The sequence below is a fragment of the Aphelocoma coerulescens genome, assembly GCF_041296385.1.
Source record: "Aphelocoma coerulescens isolate FSJ_1873_10779 chromosome Z unlocalized genomic scaffold, UR_Acoe_1.0 ChrZ, whole genome shotgun sequence".
NCBI lineage: Eukaryota > Metazoa > Chordata > Aves > Passeriformes > Corvidae > Aphelocoma > Aphelocoma coerulescens.
This window is the reverse complement of record NW_027184085.1, coordinates 70,275,680-70,300,274: the sequence shown is the minus strand read 5'-3', so window position 1 is coordinate 70,300,274 and position 24,595 is coordinate 70,275,680. Positions and strand designations below refer to the sequence as shown.

Below are 24,595 nucleotides of genomic sequence, written 5' to 3'. Positions count from 1 at the left end.
TTCAACAGATTCCAGGATCTTCAGCTATTCCAAAGTTAAATAGATAGATCAATTGCTCCTTCTTTTTACGGGAAGTGCGTACACTTGGCAGAAAAACCAGTAATTGTATTCCTAACTTGCCTAGCAACTGTAGGCAAAAAGGCTAATATGTCATAATATATATGTGGAGGGATTGCAGGGGGTTAGTAGCCACGTCTAGTGCTGTTGAGGTTTCCCACTGAGAGCTGCACTGCAAAGTGGCAGCTGACTGAAAACACTGCTATTTCCAACAGTTCAAAATATGTAAATGTGTCAGTGGCCAGTCAAACAGGCTTCCACACTGGTGATTTATTACAATCTCTCACGTTAGTGACTTGGATAAATCACCCCTGGGCTGAAAACGACCCCTGTGCACAGGTTCATAATGAATTCAGGTGCTGAATCAGTCCTGCTGGCTCCAGAGTCCTGTCAGAAGGTAATTTTGGGCAGCCTCAATTAGACAAAGATAATTTCTACGTGTGAGATTTGCTAAGGTGCACAGAGCTGAAAGTAAATATGCTTTTCCAGGGAGCCTTGGAAGGACAGGAGGGAGGAAAATAAACTCATCTCTCTCAACAGATGAGGAGAATTCAGTGAAACAGATCTGCAACTACCGTTTTTGTTCATTAAGAAGTGAAAACTGGGGCTAGTGGAGGCATCCCCAAGCAGAGTTTTCTGCAACTGTGATAACAAAGACATGAAGATCTGTTGGGCTTTCAGAGCTTCATCATTTACCTGTGGCAGAGTTAGGATGGTGACACTCAGAAAGATAAGATTATGAGTATAAAACCGAAGCAGAGAACCGTCTCCATGCCTGAAACACAAAGAAGGCAAACACCTGGGAAAATGCACGTGAAACTTTACCTGCAACCACTGTGACTGGTCATTGTGGCCAGAGGTCCAAGCATTAACTTTGCCTTGCTTGTCCAGCCGGGCTTTCCGGGGCTCCCAAGCGAACATGTCCATGTTGAGCGTACGGAAAACGCTGGAGGCAGTGATCTGGAAGTCCTGAATGTGTCCTGATTTCATCCCCAGGGGCTCAGAGCAACCTGGAACAGCAGGGCAAGATCAGTGGCACTCCCTGCTTATCTCTGCTAGGGGTTTAGGTTTTCTGTAATGGCAAGGAAAACCTGCGATACTTGAAGAAAAAGATTTAATCAAGACTACTGTTGAAAGAACTTGAAAACAAATAAATGAAAAATAGTTGATTCAAGGCACTTTGTTTCAACAATTGCTTGGGTGAGTCAAAATCAAGATAGAGAATTCAACATGTTTTATCCTGTCATAAATTTATGAAGCAAAACAAAATGAAAAGATGACTTTTGTCTGTGCTTATCTTATTTTTATTTTCTTGTCCTGCACGAAAATATTGTTCCCCCAGTTCAGTATGATTTTCCTCATGCATTTGTGCCACCTCACATCAACCATGTGTTTCCTTTCTGAAGAAACATTAATTTTTCTAGAAGCCACTGCTGAAGTAAAATGTTAAAACGCACTGAGCTCTTTTGGGTAAAAATCCAGAAAGCCCCCACTGAAGGAGGGGGACACCACAGGAAAACAATTGTGAAGGAGGGAGAATAGTAGGAGGATATCACTTAGGAGAAATCAATAGTTAATGGCTTATTTGTTTGTGGACATCCCACACCATTGAGTTATTTTGACTGTAGCAAAGATAGATCTTGGGCTTCTCCCTTCTTTGTTCTGCATGAAAAAGGATAAAAGTAAAAATTGATAAGTGACTCTGTTTTCCTCTGTCTTGCTGTTGTGTGCTGGGAATGTGGAAGGTACATTTGGATGCCAAAGGGGGAAGAAAGAAGCTGAGACAGGAGAGACACCTTTCAGCAGCAGCACTGAAACAGGACTGGAAACCAAAGAAGGCAGATGAGCTGCATGGTTTTAAGATTAAAAAAAAAAAAAAAAAAAAAAAATCAGAAAAAGAAAGGCAAATGGCTGAGAGAGAGAAGGCTGCTAAGAGGACAGGAAAGGTGGATGTATGGCTGGGGGGGTGGAGTGATGCTCGAAAGTTGAGGTAAAGTGAAAGATAGAAAAGATGGAGATGAGAGCATAAAAAAAGAAGCTGTTTTCTCATTTCCTTCCTGTCCCAGCAGTCAAAAACCTGCATATGTAAGGTTATTCTAAAGTTTTCACTTCACAAATTCAGGGAACAGACCCAGTAAGCTGGCTTGACTCTGCTAAATCACCAATAATATTTTAACACACCCATAATTAATTGAGCGTGCCCAGGATGCAACACGGCTTGGCAAGGAGTGCACCATCCCTGCAAGTGCACAGAACCTTTGCTTCCTGTCTCCTTGACACAGGTTTTCCAGCTGACACGTCCCTGACACCGAGCTGGTTCCTATCAGGGAAACATCTGACGAGTCACTGGCTGTGCTCTGCTGAGCACAGGGGCAGCTTGTGGTGGAGCTGCTCCTGCTGAGACCACGACCCTGCTCAGCTGGTGGCTCCTGGCAGAGGTGGCCACTTAAATCACCTTCAAAGTTTTCAACTTGCTTTTCACTTTATTTGAGCCAGTTATCAAAGCTGGTTCTCTCTGCCTTAAAAGCCTATTTCCCTCACAGTATGTTCACCCACTTTTAAAGATCCGATTCTTTATGTTTTTAAATTTTTTTTTTAGTTTCTTTGGTATTACAAGCAAAGACCTTTTTGTCAGATTCTGTGTTCTATTTCTCTCATAGGATTATTGCACAGAATTAACTGGAATTATTAGAGATTCGATGAGGAAGGTAAGACCACAGGGCCTTTGTGGGGGGCTAGCAGCAGGAGTAAACATGCATTACCAAACACATATAAAAATAATGCTAACATCATGATCTTTAAAGCAGTATCTCCTGTATCTAAAATTTGAATATTGACATGCTTCATGTTAAATTAAAAAACCCAAACAAACTAATGAAAAACCAAGAGAAAATAGAGTTAACTTCTGAAAAAACCCAGTCTTTCAGACCTGATTCTCAGTGCACAAATGGAAATCACACAGCCTTGTCTGTAGAATGGACTCATTCAAAAACACAACAAAACAGTTTTCCTGGGAGTGGGAGGGAGCAATTGATAGTAGAAGTAAGAGAGACTAATCTGCTGCTTTAGAGAAGGACTTTGCTTATTATTATATTCTGAAGCATCACTCTGGGATCACAAGGACTATCAGCAAGAATGTTTCATCCGAGGAATCTGAAGGAGGCTCCTGACACAAAACCATGGGTTGTCAGAGCTGTGATTCAGTGCTGGCCCAATCCATCAAAACCAATTCTATCATTTTTGAGTATAATTATTGATTTATGAAACAGCAGTTGTGCCTGCCCGTGTGCCTGTGCATGCGTGCATGAATTAATGGGATTTTACACTCGCCTGCCTTTGCCACTGCCCCAAAGGGAAGACAGTTGCTACAGGTAGCAGGAGAGAGCGAGGAGAGCAACGAGAATCTGAAGAGGCAAACATGATGCCCATGGGTGGCAGGACGATGTCTTGGTGCTGTGTCACAGGAGATGGTGACTGTTTGGATGACTGAGCCACAACGCACAGCACAAAGGGCAGGGTCATCAAACCAGCACAGAACTCTGTGTCTGCCTATCCCTCATGGGTGTGTGTTTATAACAATGCTTATGTCTCCTTGAAACATCTCTGCACGGCACTGTAGCTTTAAATCTCCTTTTCAGTGTCCCTGTGAAAGGGTTTGATTTCCATTTTCATTTCTACAACCTGTTAAAGTCAGAGATAGCTGATGCAGACATGGCTACGCCCAGTGGAGCTTGTTTGAGATGCTTCCAACATCTCTATCTCTGATAAATTATACCTGATACCTCTGTATCTTTAAATCTGACTAGGTATAAGTTTGCAGGACTTTGGTCTACCTCAGTGACACAGGACTAGGGTAATAACGAGAAAGAGTGGGGATTAGCACCTGAAAAATGGAACTTTACAAAGGTTATTCTCTGTTGACTCTCCAGAGGGCAGAATCTTTCGCTTTTCAGTCTGCACCCTACACCATGCCCCTCATCTACCTCTTCTTTCGACAAAGCTCAAACTCTCAAAGAAAATATTCAAAATCCAATGTAGCAAAGGCAAACCCATGGATCTGCAGGCGAAGGTCTGCATGAATGTTGTCTTGGACAAAGATTTGTGTAGTATTGGCAAAAGCAGCATATGCCAATTATTTGAGGGAAAAGGTGATTTTGTTTTTATTCTTACTGAGATTTTTTTGTTTCTAAAAGCAGAGATTTTAAAATTTCTCCTCATATTCATGAATCATAGAATGGTTTGGGTTCAGAGTGATCACCTGGTTTCAAATCTAATTCCACCCCCATTGCCATGGGCAAGGAGGGACACCTTTCACTAAACTGTGATGCTTGAAGTCCCATCCAACCCGGCCTATAAATTACAACTATAGGACTCCTTTCCAGATTACATAGTTCTCAGGACAAACGAGGAAAGGGGAAACTGTCTTTAACTGCAGGTGTGCTAAAGTCCCGCTGTGTGTCAGTTTTGTGTGAAAGGTGCCTGTAGGGGATGTTAGCATAAAGAAATAGGTACCAGGGAACGACAATTACACACTCTGAGTGAGTCTCACAAGGATGTTCACGTTCTGGGGACCAGCATCCCTCTGCAGGAACTGAGACACCCCAAACACCAAGAGCTGGCTGGGCTGGTGCACAGGCACCAGCAAACATGACTGTCAGCAGGATATGGGAGGGGCTGCCTGCAAGGAGGTAGATGCTTGAGCACACGAGTGAGCTCCATGAGTAAGAGATACCATTGTGTGAACACTGATCTGTTAAAAACAACAGCTTGATGCTGCTATTAATAACAGCTTAATGAATAAAGGCATTCTAATAAACAGTAGCTGTGAGCTGTTTCTCCCCTCCCATCAATATTGTGTGAGGGGAAGGGAGTTGAGGGTACAGAGATGTGCAAAGCATGGGTAAGGCAGGAACACGGGGCCACGGAAATTAATGCCTGATTTATTAGTTGGCTCCACTGGCATTGATTGTGATTTTCAATAAGATCTGACTGTGGGTCCTGGTAAGTAAAGCTATTTATGAGACTAAAGCAGATTGCATTGAACATTGTGCTGAAGTTTGTCCTAAGAGAGGGTTAGCTTTTATGATGATCTGATCCTGCAAGTCTCCCTCTGTTCATCACTCATTCTCTTCTCTAGCACCAGGGCTTGTTAGAGAAGCCAGACCTCTCAAAGTGCTTTTCCACCCAAGACAGACCACCTGGAATTAAGAGTGAATTAGTCTGTGTAATTATACCTTTCTTTCTGTAAGGTTGAAATTGTTCTGCCTAGCCTCGGCCATCCACAGTTTTAAGAAATGATGACCTTGACACTGTTAGGAGACCACTGAAATGAATTCACTTCACTAGCTTTCACAGTTCTTTGAGCAAAACAATTCCTAGTCATTCTGGCAAGGACTTGCTCTAAATTGTGGTTCCAGAAGTGGAAGACATAAAAAAAAAAAATCTAATAGACCAAAGCAGCTAGACAGGAATTTCTATTTACTCTTAAACCTATCTATATTGGAAAAGGGCTACACCTAGATTAATGCATTAACTTTTCATTTCTGAATCTGGTTTTGATGTCACTCGAGGACTGAGAATTATTTAACTCCAGCTGTTTGGATGTATCACTCGTGAACTGGATGGCTATTGTTTGTAGAGTGAACAGGCAGCTACATAAAAATCACTCTTAAATGAATCAGTGGAGTGCTCCTGCCAGTGAAAGGTTTATCTCTTGAAAAAGGATAAAAAATTTACATGCTTTACTGAATTTGTAAGGGAGCACAGTTCTTGTAGAAAGGTGGCTAGAGGTCAGGCTTTACATTTCAGAGCCATAATACAAATCTGAGGAGGGTTTATATTGGCTCCACTTGTTCATTTAGTTTTTGCTACAAGACACTTTCCCTGCATCTGCTAAACCCAGAAAACAAATCCAAACTGAAATCTTGATTAAAGCAACTCAACCAAATTGCATCTTATTGGAGTGCTCCTCGACAGCAGGGGAAGCAGCCTCGTCCCTCGGAGAATGCCACGCAGCACAGGAGTGGTGTCACCCCACAGCCAGCAGGAATTACCCAAATCAGGTGTGACAATTGCCATGGGTCCACAGCAGTGCACAGCCAGCTCTGGGGCTCAGGAACCATTTTCAGATCTTGGGTTAGACTCCCTGCCTTGTAGTCTGCTCAGGGCAGTATATCACTAGTCCACACAGCCATCACACCTTTTCAAGGTTGACCGCTTGGAGATTATCACGCACAGGAAAAGTTAAGAAGTGTTATTATGCTGATACCACGCTACGTTCCTACTATTCCTGTCCCACTGCGAGTGACCATGGTCACTTAGCTCGGCCAAGTGCTGCTCATTTTATAACTGAGATAAAAAGATGTGAGTGACTGGATAAGCTCCGGCTGGCCGACCGCATCTCACGGGGGAACAAAACGCGTGCGGTCGGGAGCCGCTGGGCAGGGTGGGGGGCCGGAGGCTGTGGAAATCCCACCTGTGAGCTCGCAGCCCAGCAGCTCCATCCTGAGGGTGCAGTGCCTCCTGCACACCTGGGGGTACAGCCTCACGTACTGGGCCTTGATGGGCGGTGTGAAGGAGTTGGCGTACGGGGTGTTGTTGTCCACGTTCCCACGGAACACCTGCAGGGAAGCAAGGTTTGCACAAAAAAAAAATGTGTCAGGAGGATGGCTGGAGTTCTGTGTCTCCAAAGTATCTGCGTTGTTCTGACTGTCCACGTGAGGTTTACCACAAATAGCATCTGTTTTAGCACTTCCAGTGCCCAATACAAGTTTTCCAACAGGATGTCCTGCCTTTGTGCCACATCGTGGCAAGTTTTCCACCTGTGCCGAACTGAGGTCTCTGTCTGGTCACTCTCAGAAACTGAAGCTCCTAATGCAACTAAATTACGCCTTCTTTTCTTGATTAATGTGTAAAATAGCCCCAGTTCAATTTAGCCTGCAATTATTGGCGCTGACTGATGTTTATTTTTTTCCCCTCTGCCTCAAGAACCTGATCCAGCTCCCACTGAAGTGCACTGTGACCCTCCTATCGATCACAGGGGGGAAGTATTAAACCCATCAGCATTCTTCCATTCACTCGTCACTCTAACTATCCTTGTACTGTGTTTCCCCCCTCATTATGCACCTCCTCACACAGCATTTTAATTCCCTAATACAGAAACTACATCTAATGCAGCACAGTGCCTTAGTTCTGTGCAAACTTACACAGTAAAGGGAATTTTCTGCTGCTTTGTGTGCACAGCTCCGTCAAAAATAAGTGGTAACTATAAACTGTAAACACACACACCCCGCTGGATGATACTGTTTGTGCAGCACAGAGATTAACACTGATGAATGGGCTCTGTGTTTCCAAGGGTTAACTCTAATCTGCCAATGTAATAAAACTAAATTGAAAACACAGTAATGAGTAATTACTGGTAAATTAATTAATATGAAAATCAGTTAAGTGTAATAAACAGGATTATTCTATCTTGGGGAAATAGTATTTATGCAACCATCAATTAAAGTATAAGGAATTCTTACCAGAGAGAAAATGCAAATTTGGGTTGGTTTTTTGTTTTTTTTTCAGAGAAAAATAGTAAAAGTGAAATCTATGTCATACTGCCAGGCAATGAGGCTTAAATAGCAGGGACATCTCATACTTCTGAAGGCAGCTAAACCTCAAGATGTATTCAGACACAGACGACTTAATCTTACCATGTCTTCCTTTGTGCCTTTTACTTTGTACATTGTCCACGACTTCCCATCATTACTGTATGCAATTTTATAAGATTTTACATATTCTGGACTTCCAATCCTCTTGGCACCTTGAGTTATAACTCCAGTGACTCGCATCTTCTTCTGCAGGTTTATCTGAAATAACGGCACACTGTTAATCTGAGGGGCACAATCCTTGATTCCTTCGATTGCCTCTTTTTTTCTTAAATGAGAGGAAAAACCATAGCTGAAGCATTTAAATGACTGCTTTTACATTTGAATTAATTCTTTTGATCTTTCATGAACTTTATGTGCAAGTGCATATAATGAATGAAAAACATTGACCCAAAAGACTGGACTATGCTTATTTCCTGTATGTGTGCACACATATATACATATATTTTGGATATTCAGAATATTACCGGGATATTGCTTAATTTTGGCATACAGGGTCACTTCTGCATATTTCCTGCCTGAAAGGAAAAAGTAACCTGGTGATAATTTACCAAAGGCTATATCTTCAGTTCTGTTAGAAACCAATTTGCAATACCATACAAAAGATCCTAAGTTAGCTTCAAGTAAAACTTCTAAGTGGAACTAAAACTACATGGAAGTTCTGAGAGCAAAGAAATAAGACTTTTTCTTGACTCTCACTGAACATTCATATATCTAGAGATCAAGGCTGAAATGCTAATCCTAAAGCAGTCAATAGCAAAATATCAATCAGCGGATATGAACATTCCCCGTGTGCTTGTCTGAGCTGAATGTAACACCTTGAAGTACAAAATGAAGGTGCTCAGAGTGAACAAATTCAGCATTACTCCAGCAGCCTTAATTCTGCCTCCCTTATTCACCTGTGGCATGGGGAAGCCAACAGTGTTCTCTGAAATCTCAGAGTGTGATATTCAAACCCAACAGTGCTGGCACTGTCAGCCTCGTCCCTGGGACGAAGTCAATCACGACTCAGGCTGTGGCAGCTGCACTCCCACCCTCTCAGCTGAAATCTGTGACTTTTGCACCAAATGAAGCTCAGCAAAGAGCTGTCACACTGTGAGAGCTGCGTGGAGGTGCAGGCAGATGTACAGTGCAAAGAAGTACTAGAGAGCAAACAACTGGGACAGGGTAAATAATACATTACACTGCATTAGCACTTGTCTCCTCCAAATGAGGCTTATCTCTGCTCCCCAGTTGCTGGAGCTGACCCAGTGCAGTCCCCACTGTTTGCAACAGCAGCCCCAGCACAGGTATGGGAGGACTCAGAGGCAGATCTGCTGTCCAAATACCTTAATTGCTTTATTCTTTACGGTGTGGCCTGGAGACTTTCTCCCCCTTGGTAACAAAATCTAACCTCTGTGAAGGATGTAAGATGATCAGACTTCAGTGTTTCAAGATATCTCTGTGTGCACAATAGGAAACCTCTGGTTTCTTTCTCCAAAACATAGAATTTTATGGTTTCTTCTGTTGGTTTTTTTTGTTGTTGTTATTTTGGTTTGTGTTTTTTTTTTTTTTTTTTTTTTTTTTTTTTTAATGAGCTATTTCTCTGCTACTTTTCTGGAATAGTTGGCTTTTGGTGTAGTTTTACCACAGCTCTCCCTATAAGACATTAAAAAACACTCACACACCTTCAGATTAACAATGTGTGTTTTTAAGGTTTAGACCCATTGAGAGAGGAGAAGCCTCCTGTAAAAACACCAGATTTTTACAGGATCTTTTCCACAAATACCAGGAAAGCTCAGGAACATTTGCAATTCCAGTGGGGAGAATGGACTCACAACAGGAATTCAGACAGGTATAAATTATAAGAGATTCATGCCTTTTTGCAGCCTTGGAAAATTTTCCCAATTCCTGGTCCCCCAGAGGGGAAAACAAAACTAAATAAATATGTTATATTTGTAAGAGGACAGCTCCAGAAACTGCTATTACTCCCATGACTGCATTAAAAATGTAGTTAACATGGAAGAGTATCCAGTTAAAGATTTCTGTAAGTCTCTTATGAGTATTTCATTCTCTATGTGGAATTTCAGAATATTAATTAACAGGCAAGTAAACCAATTTTCCATGTATTTACAAAATTGCTAATAATGAGGAGAATACCATCTGCAAAACCAAATTAGAAAGCACAGTGAAATAGAAACAGACATTGATTATTTGCTGACTTGTAGCATCTTCACATTTCACTGCATGGGAAAAGGAACGTATAATGCAACACCAAATAAATTTTGTTTGATCCAGCGATGCATATAAGTAATGTTTTTTCAGCTTAATTACAAATTTTTATTTTTCCAGGTAATAATCTTGTGGAGGGGTGTTTTTGGATGAGAATTTATGGGGATTTTTCTTCCCTGTTTACTTGCAAAGAATAATTTCTGATGAAACCATGGCTTTAATGACTGGATCCTATTCGTCTTTGCAGAATCTTTCCTTTTAGAGCATTTGTTGATCAGTATCCATCCTCTGAGTCACAAGCTGAGCTTTATTTTTAAGCAGCATTGAACTTGATACAACACAAGAAATAAAACCAGGCTGCCTTGTTTTCCAAGGTCTACATATCTTGTCAAGGTTTGCAGAAAAATCCCAGTGAAGTGGGAAAAAATGCTTTCATATGTCCATGGTTTGCTTATATAGAAATCCCCCCGGGCTAATGTTATGCCTTTCAGTAAATATGGATACACCAGGAATTAATTTTCCCATTGTATCTTTGGGTTCCTTTATGCGTTTTCAACTTTTCATGTTAGACCTTAGCAGAAATTGAAAAGATTAAAACTTTAGCAATGGCTATAATGAAGGAGGTGTTGAAATTATTCCTATTTAATATACTTCAGTAGGAAGCTGTGGAGAAATGTGAAATACATCTTTTAGCACTGAAAGCTTTTTCAAACGTGTTTTTCTGTGGCAGTTGTGAGGAAAAACAGCTCATGAAGCTCTGCTTCGTGGATTCAGACCCAGGACAGAAAGTTCCGCATTTTAATTATACGGGTGATCATGTTTTGAAAGAAAGAGATGAAAGTCACCAGCATAAGAGCAAAAGAGTAAATATCTTATTTAAAAAGGTAATGGATTCATTTATTAAGGATCCCTTATCACTATCTAGATGAACTGGAAAAAATCAAGGATGAAAGAAGATCAATAGCCTTTTGAGGGATTTACCCCAGTAATTTAAGTAATAAGGCAAAGTAAGGGCTTTGTAAGAAGATACTGGCATAGACATTTGAGAAATCTATTTACAGAAAGAGAAGGAGAGAAAGAAAGAAAGAAAGAAAGAGCGGAAGAAAGAGCGGAAGAAAGAAAGAAAGAAAGAAAGAAAGAAAGAAAGAAAGAAAGAAAGAAAGAAAGAAAGAAAGAAAGAAAGAAAGAAAGAAAGAAAGAAAGAAAGAAAGAAAGAAAGAAAGAAAGAAGAAAGAAAAAGGAAGAAAGAAAGAGAAAGAAAGAAAGAAAGAAAGAAAGAAAGAAAGAAAGAAAGAAAGAAAGAAAGAAAGAAAGAAAGAGAAAGAAAAAGGAAGAAAGAAAGAGAAAGAAAGAAAGAAAGAAAGAAAGAAAGAAAGAAAGAGAAAGAAAAAGAAAGAAAGAAAGTAAAAGAAAGAAAGAAAGAAAGAAGAAAGAAAAAGAAAGTTGAGCAGTTTTACTATTTTACCATTTATCATTTAAATTTATTTTAAGAGTTTTGGATTCAGACTTGACCTCAGCTCAAGCACCTGCATTCAGAGGGGTCTCCTGCATCCAGGAACTTCCGTGGGATTTTTCTCACCCGTCATATGCCAGGGATTTGGCTGCAATCCGAGGACACCCAGTGACCTAAAACCTTATGACATGAAGAACTTTATGAAACTTGGAAAAGGTTCTGCTTGACACCTGCAGGTTATGGAATCTGCTCAGATGGGCTTTGCATGTCAATGAGAGGGATTTCTGGGACTAGAATGAGTGGTGAACACTGAGTTGCTCATGTAAAACCGAGTGTAAAATAAAGCCAGTAGTTGAATATCAATGTATTTAAATCTGGCTCTACAAGAACTGGATAATGTCACACACAGGGTGGATGGTGCAAAGTCACTGTGCTGGTATTGAGGAAAGCACAAAGAGAGCACAGGCATGGAGTCAGCTCAGTTTCTGTGACTGGGACAAGAAACACCACCTCAGGTTCTGTGTTGGGTACACAGTTGCATGTTGAATTCACCCAAGTAGCCAAAATAAATCAAATAAAATCACTTGAGGCAGATACCCTCTAAAGCAGTGTATGCCCAAGAGCTGGAGAATAAAATCAACTCCTTTAGTTTCAGAAGTCCCTGAAAGTTCTTCTAATCTTGTTCCTTTCTACCACCACAGTCCTCCCACCTCCATGACTGCACAGAACACTCTGATGATCACAGCAGGTTACAGAGTCATGGCCTTTCTCCACAGGCAGGGAAAAAGTAACCAGCGTGTTTACTGCTCTCAGCACTCATCCTGTTGGAGCAATTCTCTATTAAACGAGTTACACTAACGCTTTTGACTCCAGTGAGTCACTCAAATCTGTTTGGGGATGCCAAATAATTCAGTTGTCTACTCCAATGAACACACACTCAATCTAGATTTCACTGGATCTTGAAAAAATCCACATTGGAAAGGAAATAAAAGGGGAAGACTTTATCTCTGAGAGAAAGTGGCAATATGAACAAGTTAATTTTATGAGTTCCTGTTGAATGTACAGTGCACCATTTTCAGAGACAATTCAGAGCCAGTCCTGCAAACCTGCATGGTGGGTGTGCAGCTCCACTGGTAGCCGTGAGTTAATGTAGGAGCTTGTTTTCCATAAACTAGCCCAAAGGGCTCCACAAAACAAAGGCCATAAGTAACTCCTCAGCATGGTTTACAAACCTTAAAAACCATAGGAAAAAGAGAGATTAAATTCAGAATCGTAATGCGTGAATGTAACAGAACAGCAGGGACTGGGACAGCTCCAGCGGAAGGTGTTCATCTCCCTCCTACCATTTGTGATCAAATGTTAGTATATTCATTTTGCAGAAGCTATATACTTGACAAAAAAGATTAAAAAAAAACACCCAGTTGCATCCAGCTTATCTGCATTATTCCAGGCAGGAGAGGAGAAGAGGGATGAGAAGACAGAGTGACTTTAGGAAGCCCCTGTGATGCTCCTGGATGGAATCCATAACCATATTCCCCTCATTTGTTATCTCTCTGTTAGCAATAACGCCACTAGCATTTCCCACAGAATACCCTTGTCTGAAGTGTTCCTCCAGAGCAAGCTTTCCAGAAATGCTCAAATTAAAGCCTACGTGAAGCCTTGGGTCTGTGAGACCTTAAATGTAGTTTTAGATTCATAAACAGGAATGCATTTTATGGAGAACAAAGGTGTTTTCCTGTTTCAGTTATGAGATGGAATAGCATTGTCGTAAATAATTCTTCATCTTTTCTAGCACAAAGTAAACATATCTGTACTGCTACTCACCATTGCTCATATAAAAATGGGGTTGAATAAGAGATCAAGGTTATACTGGCATTAAAAGATTTATTACAGCAACCCTTCCCTGCTGATCTCATCAGGTTTTGAAGGATTGAAATTTAATTTTTTTTGTCTCTTTTCTTTTTTTTTCTTTTAAGTCATAATTCTGACAAATTTAGATAGAAAACACCCAGAGAAACATTTTTCTGATGAAAAATAGGGACACTTGCAAATGGAAATGTTTTTAATAAACCCAGGAAAGGAACAACCTGACACAATTCCCTCAGTATTGGGATAGTCAGTGAGTCTGAAAGCTCCCTCCCACGCTTCCTTTTCAGCCTCCAAGCACTAGAGCCCCTGAACAGGACAAGCAGTGCTGTTTCACCCCGGTTCCACACCAGGAGCAGGGAGCTGCAGAGCTGGGCTGGTGATGAGGAGCAGGAAGGGCACAGCAGGTCAGCCACTATTAACTTCCACGCTGCAAAGCCTCGCTGGCACCTGCACACAAGGTGCTCGTCTATCTCGCCTGTCTGTGGCTTTTTGATACTCTCCTAATCAGCACTGTCAGCAGAGCTCTCCCGGATTTAGTTCAGGGCATTAATGCAGTCAGCACAGTGGCAGTGATGTGTGTTTTAAGCAGCACCCAACGAGGAAGTGCAGTGATTTATCCATGGCAGCACTGCAGCTGTTGCTGACAGGCTGGAAGGAGGTCTGCACCGTGGAGAAAAACAACATGTTTTATCTTAAAATATTGACATGATAGCATAAATTGTTATCTTGTAATAGGCTAGGACAACAAACGTTTGCTACAGGTTGCCTTGAAAATAATAATTCCCAGTGTGATTTTGGGATTGTACCTCAAGGACAGAGCAATTAAACACTCAGGTTATTTCTGATCCCAGACCATTTTGTTTCACCTGTGTGGATGCAGGTTCAGCGAAGCATCCTCATAACTTTGCTATTAAATCCTCTGGAAACTCATCCTCCTGATTTTTCCAGTCTATCACACCTCAGGGTAAGAACAAACACCTCTCAGGATTTCCCTCTACTCACCCACGCCTCAGCCTCAGCCAGCCCTCTAAAAACAACTCATCACCTTTGCCATCCTCAATAAGACTTATTCCTGTACATGCTTCAAATTAGGCATGCAGAATGAGAGATGCAAATTGGACCACTAATTTAATTTGCCTCTCTGTGAAGAGATCAGAATATAGGTTAGATCTTACTTGCATGGAAAACATAAATACAAGGATTGTTTGGCCCGTGTAATGCTAATGTGGAGGAACATATGTTATGAGAATTATCAAAAAGCACCTACTTCATTTGGCTTTTGTTGAGAACTTCCAATTTATGCCTCAGAGAGCTTACATAATTAGACAGACTAAAAACTTGCTTAGTCTGTTCCTTCTTATTATTAAGTCATTATTTTAGTCCCAAAGGTAGTTGTTATGAATGCCATTAACTGGATTATATGAATTATTCAAATACTGGTATGTTTAGACTGTCATCTCAAGAAGGGGCCCATGATCAATCTCACATTGTTCAGAGGTTTTTAGCCCTGCAAAATATCATCTTATTTGCAAAGTATTGGTCAAATGAGTATTAACTATCTCAAACTGAAGGTTACCTAAGAAACACCAAGGTCATTCATTGCTGTTATTAGTTTCCTCATATACTTTGAACTCATGAAAACTCTTCCTGGCTTTGGAATGCTAATGGCTCTCAGAAGGAACTTCTCCACAGTGTCTAGAAGACATCCTGAAGAATCAGCCTAAGAATATGTAAATAAAAATGTCAGTGAAGATATCGGCATGTACTTCCCCTTGTAAAATAGCTTTGATCAACAGCTTGTAGATCTAGAAGATAGGATGTCAAACTCAGGTCACAAATACGTACTTTTCATCCTCCAGGAAAACCATCCTCCTTAGGGAAAAGAAGTGAATTGGAAAAGGTGCAGTATTAAAATCACCATGAAAATACACTCAGGGGAAGTTTTTGGTTGTGAAATAACTTCAGATATTGAGAGGTACTTTCTCTCACACACTTTGCATCTGTTTTTATGGCACTTTGGCAGATGCACTTTGGTAAAAACTCCAAAGACAAATATGACCTTTTCTCAAGCCCCAAAAGGAAAAATTCCCATTCTGACTTCAGTGAGTTTTGTCTATGTCCTGTGCATGTTCCTAGACCAAGAAAATATGGAATTATAGAATCATTAAGGTTGGAAAAGACATCCAGTGTATTGATTAAAGGAGTATTAACTATCTGAAATCTGGGAACTTGCAGATCAGACTTCCCTGGCCCTGTGAGATCCCTACTGTGAGATCCCATTTCAACACAGTGGGAAACTAAATCTGCTTAGTCCCTCCACCAGAATAAACTTATCTAGTGATAATATCTCTATCACATGATGCACAACCTGTATTAAAATACGTATCTTTATCCCCTTTCTTCATGGTCAAGTGTAATTCTAATCAATCTTTGAGGATAACCTGTTAGTTGCTGAGACACTGGTGGTGTGGGGAGAGAGGCCAAGGTTTGAGATGGACACAAGGAGAGTGAAGAGGTGAAGCACACAGGGGACAGATGGCTTTGTGATTGATGAAAAGACTACTCCACTCAAATGATTTCTTGGCCCACAGATGCTGTTACACAACAGAGAAGATTGGCTCAAATGATTAAGATCTCCTGAACCCTAAAAAATTAGCTATTTGTTGAATCATGACAGCCACACTCATGAAATATTTTTTATTGTCTTTTAAAATTAGGACTCTAAGAAAAAAAGGTGCTATAGAAACTCTAAAAGTTACTCTTCCTTATTTATCTGTAGGTTTTTCCTCAAAACACTTTTTCTTTCCACAAAAATTTGCAGGCAAAAGATTAGGTCAAAAGCATTAAACATTGCTTGGTTTTATGATAGACAATCTTTGAAAAGTCTCATTGAGAGAGTCAAGGCTTGAACAATGTCTTTTTATCTTAACCACTCATGGAAGAAGAAGGTTCTGAGAGTGCAGGAGTGAAATATGCTCCCATTTTTCAGTTCACAGAATTCGTGTGTGGTTTAAATCGGAAGGTCTTTGAGGTGACAAAGACATGCCACCTTTTCCAGGGGAGGTCAAGGAGGGTGAGTTTACTTCAGCCCCAGTTGTCTGTGGCATTTTCATGGTGCTGGTGACTTCCCGTGTTTCCAACAGCCTAAACCTGTCTGGGGCCATCGATGCTGGTGGTGATGAGGTAAGGTGAACTTGGATTGAGAACTGGGTGTGCAGCAGGTCCAGAGGGTTGGAATCAGTGTCATGGGGTCCAGCTGGAGATGTGCCACTGGTGGTGTCCCCCAAGGTTCAGTACTGGGCCAAGCATTATTTAACTTATCAATGATTGGGTGAGGGGTCTGTGCAGTTCACTGGTCACTGAGGGGTCCTCAGCAGTTCACTGACCACACATGGCTGGGATGAGAGGCTGAAATGCCACAGGGTTCAGAAGGACTCTTGACAGGTTGGAAAGATGGGCACAGAAGGACTGTCTGAAAATTAATAAGGGAAATGCAGGTCCTGCACCTGGGCAGGAACAACTCCAGGCACTAGCACGGGCTGGGGGGGACCTGCTGGAGCAGCTCTGTGGGGAAGGACCAGGGGTTGCTGGTGGGTAACCAAATCTACCTGACCAGCAGAGTGTCCTGGGGGCAAGGAAGGTCAATGGGATTGGGGAGGACACTGGGAGAGCACTGCCAGCAGGTCAGGGAGGGATCCTGCCCTTCTGCCCAGGCTCTGCAGTGTTGTGTCCAGTCCTGGGCTCCTCAGCAGGGACATGGAGCTCCTGGAGCAGGTCCAGTGGAGGGTGACAAAGATGACTTAGGGCCTGGAGCAGCTCCGTGCCCAGCACAGGCTGAGGGAGCCGGGGCTGCTCAGCCTCGAGAGGAGCCCCAGCTGAGAGGGGCCCTCAGCCCTGGGTGTCCCTGGCTGCAGGGAGGGCTCAGGGCAGGGCCCAGGCTCTGCTCCGGGGCCCGGCAGCGGCACCAGAGCACCAGGCAGGGACTGATCCCAGGAATTCCCCTGCACAGGAGGCAGAACTGCTGCCCTGGGCAGGGCCAGAACTGAGCAGATTGTCCAGACAGGCTGTGGGGTCTCCTCCCTGGGGATATTCCAGAGCTGTCTGAACACAATCCTGTGCCCTGTGCTCTGGGCAGGGAGCAGGGAGGTGGGAGCAGGTGACCCACTGTGGGCATTTCCAGCCTGACCCACTCTGGATTTTGTACATATAAATCCCTATGTACCAGACCAAAAAATATCTTAATATACTGGCGTGTAATCTTATTTTTCCTTGAACTTTGTTTCCTGAACCTTAGCTGTACTGAGATAACTTGAAACAACATTTTTCTAGAAGTCAAGTCTAGCAGGACAGTGACTATGGGTGAGGATCGTTTGCTTTGCCAGTTTTTAAGAGAGTGGTTAGAAGGCAAAAATGACTCATTTGCCTATCACACATCAGCATGGCATCATGTCACAATTTGGATGCTGTCCTAGCCACAAGGTGACTGTGATGGCCACATATCATTCCGTTATGAACCACCACACAGGTGCTGGGGCACCTTTTAGTTCCTTCTTCCTGACGCAAGAAACCACGTGGACACATATTTGTTCCCTTTTGGTGTCACCACTTTCAAAGATTTGGTTGCTTTTAATATCAGAGTGGCAAATGAGGAAGAAAAAAAAAGCAAACTTAGTTGAAATGGATGGTGTTGCAGATGCAGGGAATAAAGGGTTTAAAGGTCCTGTTGCTTCAGTCCTTCAGCCACATCAGGCGCAGCAACGAAGGAAAGCTGGCATGTGGGCTGACAGAGCACGTTAGAGATGTTGTTCATAACAGCATCAAGTTTCAGTTGCCATGGGGATGCTAACTCTGAACTGACTGCTTTGGTGTATCCAGAACCTCAGCCCAAAGTTGCTTGAACGTGTTTGTGTGTGGGCGTCTGTGCATACGGGGGATGAAAGGAGGAGGTGTGATGTGAAATGGATACCAAGATATGGGGCTCCAGGGAGTGTATGGATGATTACACTAAGAAATAGGCTCCCAGTCTCTTTGCTTTTCCCTCTGCTTTGAGTACATAAATTACATTTTTGGCCTGTAAGCTAAATGTATAGATGGTGAGGGAGGTCTGCAGAGAGCAGGCGCTGGTATTGAGTTCACTGAAGTCAGTGAATTTATGGCAGACTTTGGCTAGCAGACAATCTCTTCTAATTCCTGCAGATCAAAGGTCCTGTGTGGCATTATTTTAATTCAACTGCACTTTCCTTATTAACTTCTGTTCTCCACAGCCAAGGGCTTTCAGGTGCTTGCTGCCACTTATCAATATCTTCCAAGTAAATCCTTCTGTGATATTAAGCCAAATTTTGAAGTATTGACAAAAAAAAGCAGAACTTTAGCAACTTTTTAGCATTTAACTTAGCAGGTTAAATCTTCCTCTATGGTGCACATCACCTTATAGGATGACTCTGAGACTGTACTTCATAAAGTTCACCTGACACTGGGATGAGAGCTACATTAGGTGATATTAAACATTTAAGCTGTGGTGACAGGTATTTTTGGAAGCCTGTACACCAGAGCTCATGAATGAGGAAATGAACTTTGACAAAATGAATGGTTTCACAGATGGCAGTTTGCTTGGAGCTCTCACCAACAGATGTTTGAGTGAGTGTTGTGCAAGGCCTCTGTGTATTTTGGGTTTTATCATTTCATTAGCAAATAGCTGTCACCTGGTGTGTACTTGCTCTTTGGAAGCTCTTGATGAGGAAGCTGTTAATTTTTTTTCTTTCCTTGCCTTTTTTTGAGGAAAAAACCACACCCAATACTTTATGGTTTTATGCTTGAAGTTAAGAATGATGGAACTTAAGGGTTTTTTTACAAGTAATTTTTGTGTGTGTCATAGTTGTTATGATTAAGTTTGTGAAATTCATAGTCACAGATTTAATTATGCCATGGGACTGCAAGTCCCAAAAATGTGAGGCTGAGCACCAGAGGTGGGATTAAAACCAAAACTGCTGTGGAGACACTTGTGTAAAAACCAAATTAAGCCTCAATCAAAATACAAATTCTACCTAACAGCAATAATATTCCAATACATTCAGACCTTTTTTAAAATAAACATTCTCAGTAATGACCTCCCTCCCCTCCAAAAAAATTAATTCTAAATAAGACAGAGGTCAGGGAAATATTTTGCCCTGAATCTGCTGGGGTAGATCCCTTTCCATCACAGGTCATCTTTTTTATTAACAATCTCTTCAGCAAATCTGTTTACTTGGAGTTTAAAGAAATACAGTGAAGACATTTTCTTAAAGCCATGCAAAGTTATTAAAAAAGCAAAAGTGAAAAAGCAAAAAGTATTATTTACAGCAGACACACTGAGACAGTAAATAAACCAAATGTATTTTATTTTGGACTGGAGTACTAATATATTCAAATTGCCAATTAGAAGTTGGGCACATTTTCTGTCAAACTGTTTTATTTCTTATTATAGTGTTTCATCTGAACTTTAGCATATCATTTCAGAAAAGCCATTTGGGGAATAAATTTGAAAAATGATGGCATTATAGCTCTCTTTCCATGTATTCTAAGTAAGAATTGTAGTTTTTCCATTTTGAAATCACTATTTGACTTTCAAAAATTGACCCCAAAAAAGAAACAAATATATAAAATATTGATGGAAGGGGATGAAGTCTTTGAAGAGGAAGAAACCCCAAACTAAATATTTGGAATCATCTTGTATGTGATAAAAAGTAGAAGAGAAAAGCTAGCTATCCAACCTGAACCAACTATACTTCCCATTTTTTAATTCTGCAACCAACTGAGCAGTCCACCTCTTTTGTAGATGAATCCTTCAATCCTCCTACTACTCACAATAATAAAGTAAATATTTGAATTTTATTTTATTTTATTTTACTTTATTTTACTTAAAAAAGCAATTGGTAACCCTACCAATGTCTCTGGAGAAACACTTTATGTCATTTTAATGAGGGATAACAAAATAGGGGTTTTATTATTCTATTTAATACTTTACATTTACACACAACTGTCTCCAGCAAGAGGTCAGGTGTTCAAACACATCTCCCACACAGTGGCTTGGTGCTCAGTAATTAGTGCATTTTCTTAACATTCTCCAGATGTAATCTATGCTCGAATCTGCTCTTGGTGGCTGTGGGTTAACACCTTGTAAAAACAATTTCCATGTCCAAAAGACCACGGAACACTTGAAAAACAAAACCAAACAACAACCAACCGAACAAAAAAACCCCCACAACAACAAAAACAACAACAAAAACCTCAACAGGCAGGGATCCTCTTCCCAATCACATCTTCCTGGAGCAAAGGAGGCTCAGGGGGGACCTTGTGGCTCTGCACAAGTCCCTGACAGGAGGGGGCAGCCGGGGGGGTCGGGCTCTGCTGCCAGGGAACAGGAACAGGAGGAGAGGGAACGGCCTCAGGCTGGGCCAGGGGAGGCTCAGGGTGGACAGCAGCAGGAATTTCCCCATGGAAAGGGTGCTCAGGCCTTGGCAGGGGCTGCCCAGGGAGGTTTGGAGTGCCCATCCCTGGAGGTGTCCCAGGAAGGGCTGGAGGTGGCACTCAGGGCTCTGGGCTGGGCACAAGGTGGGGATCAGTCATAGGTTGGCCTCAATGATCTGGGAGGGCTTTTCCAGCCTCAGTGATTCTGGGATTCTGTGATTCTCTCATGTATTTCTGAAGTTGATATTTGGGTCACTCAACCCAGTCCAGCATGCCCTGCAGTGAAGCAGGAGTCACTGGAGTTCTACTGGGAGCTCCTTCTCTGCTCCAGGATCCATGACACGTGGCACGTCTTAATGTCCTTGGGTAAATTCTCTGCAAATTGGGCAAATTCCCTGCCCGTGGCAGGGGGTTGGAACCAGATGATCTTTCAGGTCCCTTCCAACCCAAACCGTTCTATGATTCCATGAAAAAAAGGGTAATATCTCAAGGAAGGAAATGGGAGAGAAGTTGTGAATAGGGAAAAAATGAGTTAAGAAACATGAGGGTGGTTAAAGCTGGGAGACCAGCCTGGGAGTGATAAAAGTGGGAGAAGAGAAGAAGTTTAAGGGCATGGGCATGGATTCCTAGGTTAGAAATCACTAGAGAGGAGTAACATTCACTAAGTCCTTCTGGCAGCCTGTGTTAGAGACTAGCTGCCACTATGATTTTGGATACAGTAGAGGCATAACAGAAACAATAATCCTGCCCATGGCCATATCTGATTCATGCTGCCTTAAAAAGAATAAATAATATATGAATTGAAAAATACAGATGCAAGAAATGAGCAGGGATGAAGTGAAATCAGAATGAAACAAATCAACATATTTTAAAGCCAAAAATGCAAACGGACATAAGGGAAAAGAGAAACTGCTGTTTAAACAAAAAACAAACAAGCAAACAAAAAAAAAGAGTTGCTAGAAAAGACTCTTTACTGGAACCGGCAAAGTGAGAGTTTTGGTTATACTTCAGGACAAATTAATGAAAAATAGATGTATGGGATTTTTTTTTGTCATTGTATTTGCTAACGATAAAAGTTAATATCACTAATAAAGTGGCTAGCAGCACACAGGTGCTATTTTATCACAGCCAGCCTGTGAGGAGAAACAGAGGTCAGGAGAGCTTTAAAAGGCAGATATGACTTACTCAGGCTTTAATTTGCTTCCAAAAGCATGGTCAGTGACCCTTTAAATCACAAGCCAATTACAAGCATTGTAGTGCCATTACTAATTACATGCTGAGAGTGTAAATTTAAAATGGCAATTTCAATTTTCAGTTCATTGGGAGAATGCAGGAAAATGAAATTGCATACTAATTAGTTCATGTGTATCAGACACCTGAAAGATTAGAGAAAAAAAACTTCTGCACTCATTACAAGTGAGTTATAAGCAGAGCACTCAAACCTTTTATTTTCCAGGCTGCATATAAATAAAGAAATTAAATGACAAAGAAAATTGATAATGATGGAACAAGGCAAAAAATAGCTACAGGCCTGTACATAATCACACTTTGAGGGACTTTGCCCATTATACATGGCTTCCTTTAGAATTTATCTAGCAGTAGAAGCTACAAGAGGGGAACAGGCGATTGCTTCGGGTTCACCGCGCTAAATGTTAATTTACATGTCCTAAAAATGGATTTTCCGGCTTTGCAACTTTCCACTTAATCTCTGCCAAACATTCACACTGTTTTTCTGTGCCTTCTCCTGGACCAGGTGCTTCATCACTCAGAGCAGCATGGGAAAGGTTCCACGTGCAGGCTGCTCGCACTAGGGTCTGGGAAGAAGCTGGTGACACACACGACAGAGTAAAAACTCAGGTAGAGGGTTTGAGATCTTTTCTCCCACATGACCAAGGAAAGTAGCCAGAAATTTAGCCCAAATCTGACTTTTTGTACCCCTCCACAAGCATTTAAGAAGTGTCTCCCCGGGTAATACAGAATCTGTGCAAAAATAAAACATGGGATTCCTGCTTCTCCTCGCAGCAAAAACTGTTCACCCATAAGAGGGTCAGACAGTGTTTGTTTCTTAAAGCTTATTTCATGCTTGGAGAACAAGACAGTGCTATGATGTAGAGAACTACTATGCATAAAGTGTGAGACTGTGGATGTCTCTACCTTGCCAGATCTAAAAAGAGTTTCTGCAGAACACTAAAAAGCACTTTTTCCCTGTAAGTATCATCTTCATAAAAAGTTTCAGATTTCCTGGTCCCAGAGGTTTTAAAGAAAGAGAAAAGGAAAGAAAGAAATCCTCTCAAGACTTCTGTTCTGAAATTATGAAGAATATTTTTAATTTTGCTCTGAACTGAAAAAAAGAGTACAAAAAAAAAGTATTTGGCAAGTTTTGTGAAAATTATAGACTAAAGTTTATTTTGCAAGAAAAATGAGAAGAAAATGAAGGGAGTACTTAAAACATATTAGTTGTGTGACCTAAACTTCTCAAAAGTCCTTATGCCACATGGTTGCCAAAATTACAGAATAACCTGTATGGGATTGGAATTACCTCCAAAACTCCAAAAAAACCCCCAGATTCTTCAGACCTGATGCCATGGTCTGAGACTTTAGCACATTTTCTCCACTGGCCCAACATTCCTCGCAGGTCAGAGCAAAGGGAAAACTTCCCGGAGAGCAAAGTCCGAGGGAACCTGACAGCTGCCCCCACAGTGCCAAGCACAAATGTGGAAGCATCAGACCATTAGATATATCCCCATCCAGATCATCTCCCAGAAAAGACATGTCTAGGGGGCCAGTGCTAAACGATTTTGAAATCTTTTTCCAGCTCATTTAATAAAGCCCACACTCTTAACACAGCCCAAAAGCTACTGTAATGCTGACTTTTTCATTATCCATTAAAGTAACATTAGCTTTCTACTCCCACGGAAATAATTCTGCTCAGGTCCCTCTGCGTGATCCTTTCCAGTTCTTTTCAATGTATAAATTTTACAGACTTCCTAACCCCTCTGATCTTTACGGACGACAACTGACTTAGAACACATTGAAGGGCCTTTGTGTTTTCACTCTGCAATAAATAACAAGCAGTAACACCAGCTTTCGTTCTTCAGAGCTGACAAAATCCAGCACTCCCACTGCACCAGTTTCAGAAAACTTCATCAAACAGTGCTTTGTGTCTGCTCTCCACACAAGAAAAATGAGCAGGTAATCCTGTTTGCTTTGCCCCCAGACATATGGGAGCCTCTCAGAAAAATCACCAGTGGTAGTCAGGGCAAAAACATTGAATATTAACAAATATTAATGCCATGTACACCAAGGCAGCTTCAAGACGAGTGTCTGACATAGCTGAGGGCATTATGGACTGTTCAACTTTGTGCTGGCAGATAAAATACTCAAACACCATGTTGTGCTAGATCCTGCAGTGGGTCCGCTGGAAGGGAAACATCCTCCTCACACGTTGCCCATGCAGATCAGTGCAGAAGGTTTTCCCATAAGTATCTAACTCACCAACATTTATTAACCAATAGCTGAAATTGCCAAAGCTTTGACCAATTCATACATCACGAAGAGAAACAGCATCCAAGCAAAGAGCTACAGCAAGCACTAGATAGTCATTACCTTCATTAAAACACTGCTAGGGGACCTCAAAGTCGCTGCTTTGTGGCTTTTACTGAAGGTGTGTTGGGCACAGAGAAATCCAGTTCACAGTGAGGGCACTGCCCTTTGAATCACTAACAATAACATCCTCGAGTGGGATGAGAACACGTGCATTTTCAGCCCCATGGATGTGGCTGAACTAACAGCAGTTTCAACCTTAATTGAAACAGTTCTTGTTACTTCCAGTAGTACTTCACCTGTGCACCCAGAGCAGCTCAGCAAACAAGACCAGCTCTTCCACCAGGTTCTAGCAGGGCCAAAA

At 41.6% G+C, this 24,595-nt stretch overlaps 1 protein-coding gene across 2 annotated transcripts in view; it reads right to left on the bottom strand.

The window, feature by feature from the left end:
- The window catches only part of EDIL3 (EGF like repeats and discoidin domains 3), a 233,687-nt gene that overhangs the window by 44,415 nt on the left and 164,677 nt on the right, over positions 1–24,595 (bottom strand). For both annotated transcript variants that reach the window (XM_069001946.1, XM_069001947.1), the window contains 3 exons: positions 7,755–7,910; positions 6,533–6,677; positions 883–1,067 (listed from right to left, as the gene is read on the bottom strand). In XM_069001946.1, the coding sequence (XP_068858047.1) occupies positions 883–1,067; positions 6,533–6,677; positions 7,755–7,910 (486 nt within the window). The remainder of the gene's footprint in view (positions 1–882; positions 1,068–6,532; positions 6,678–7,754; positions 7,911–24,595) is intronic.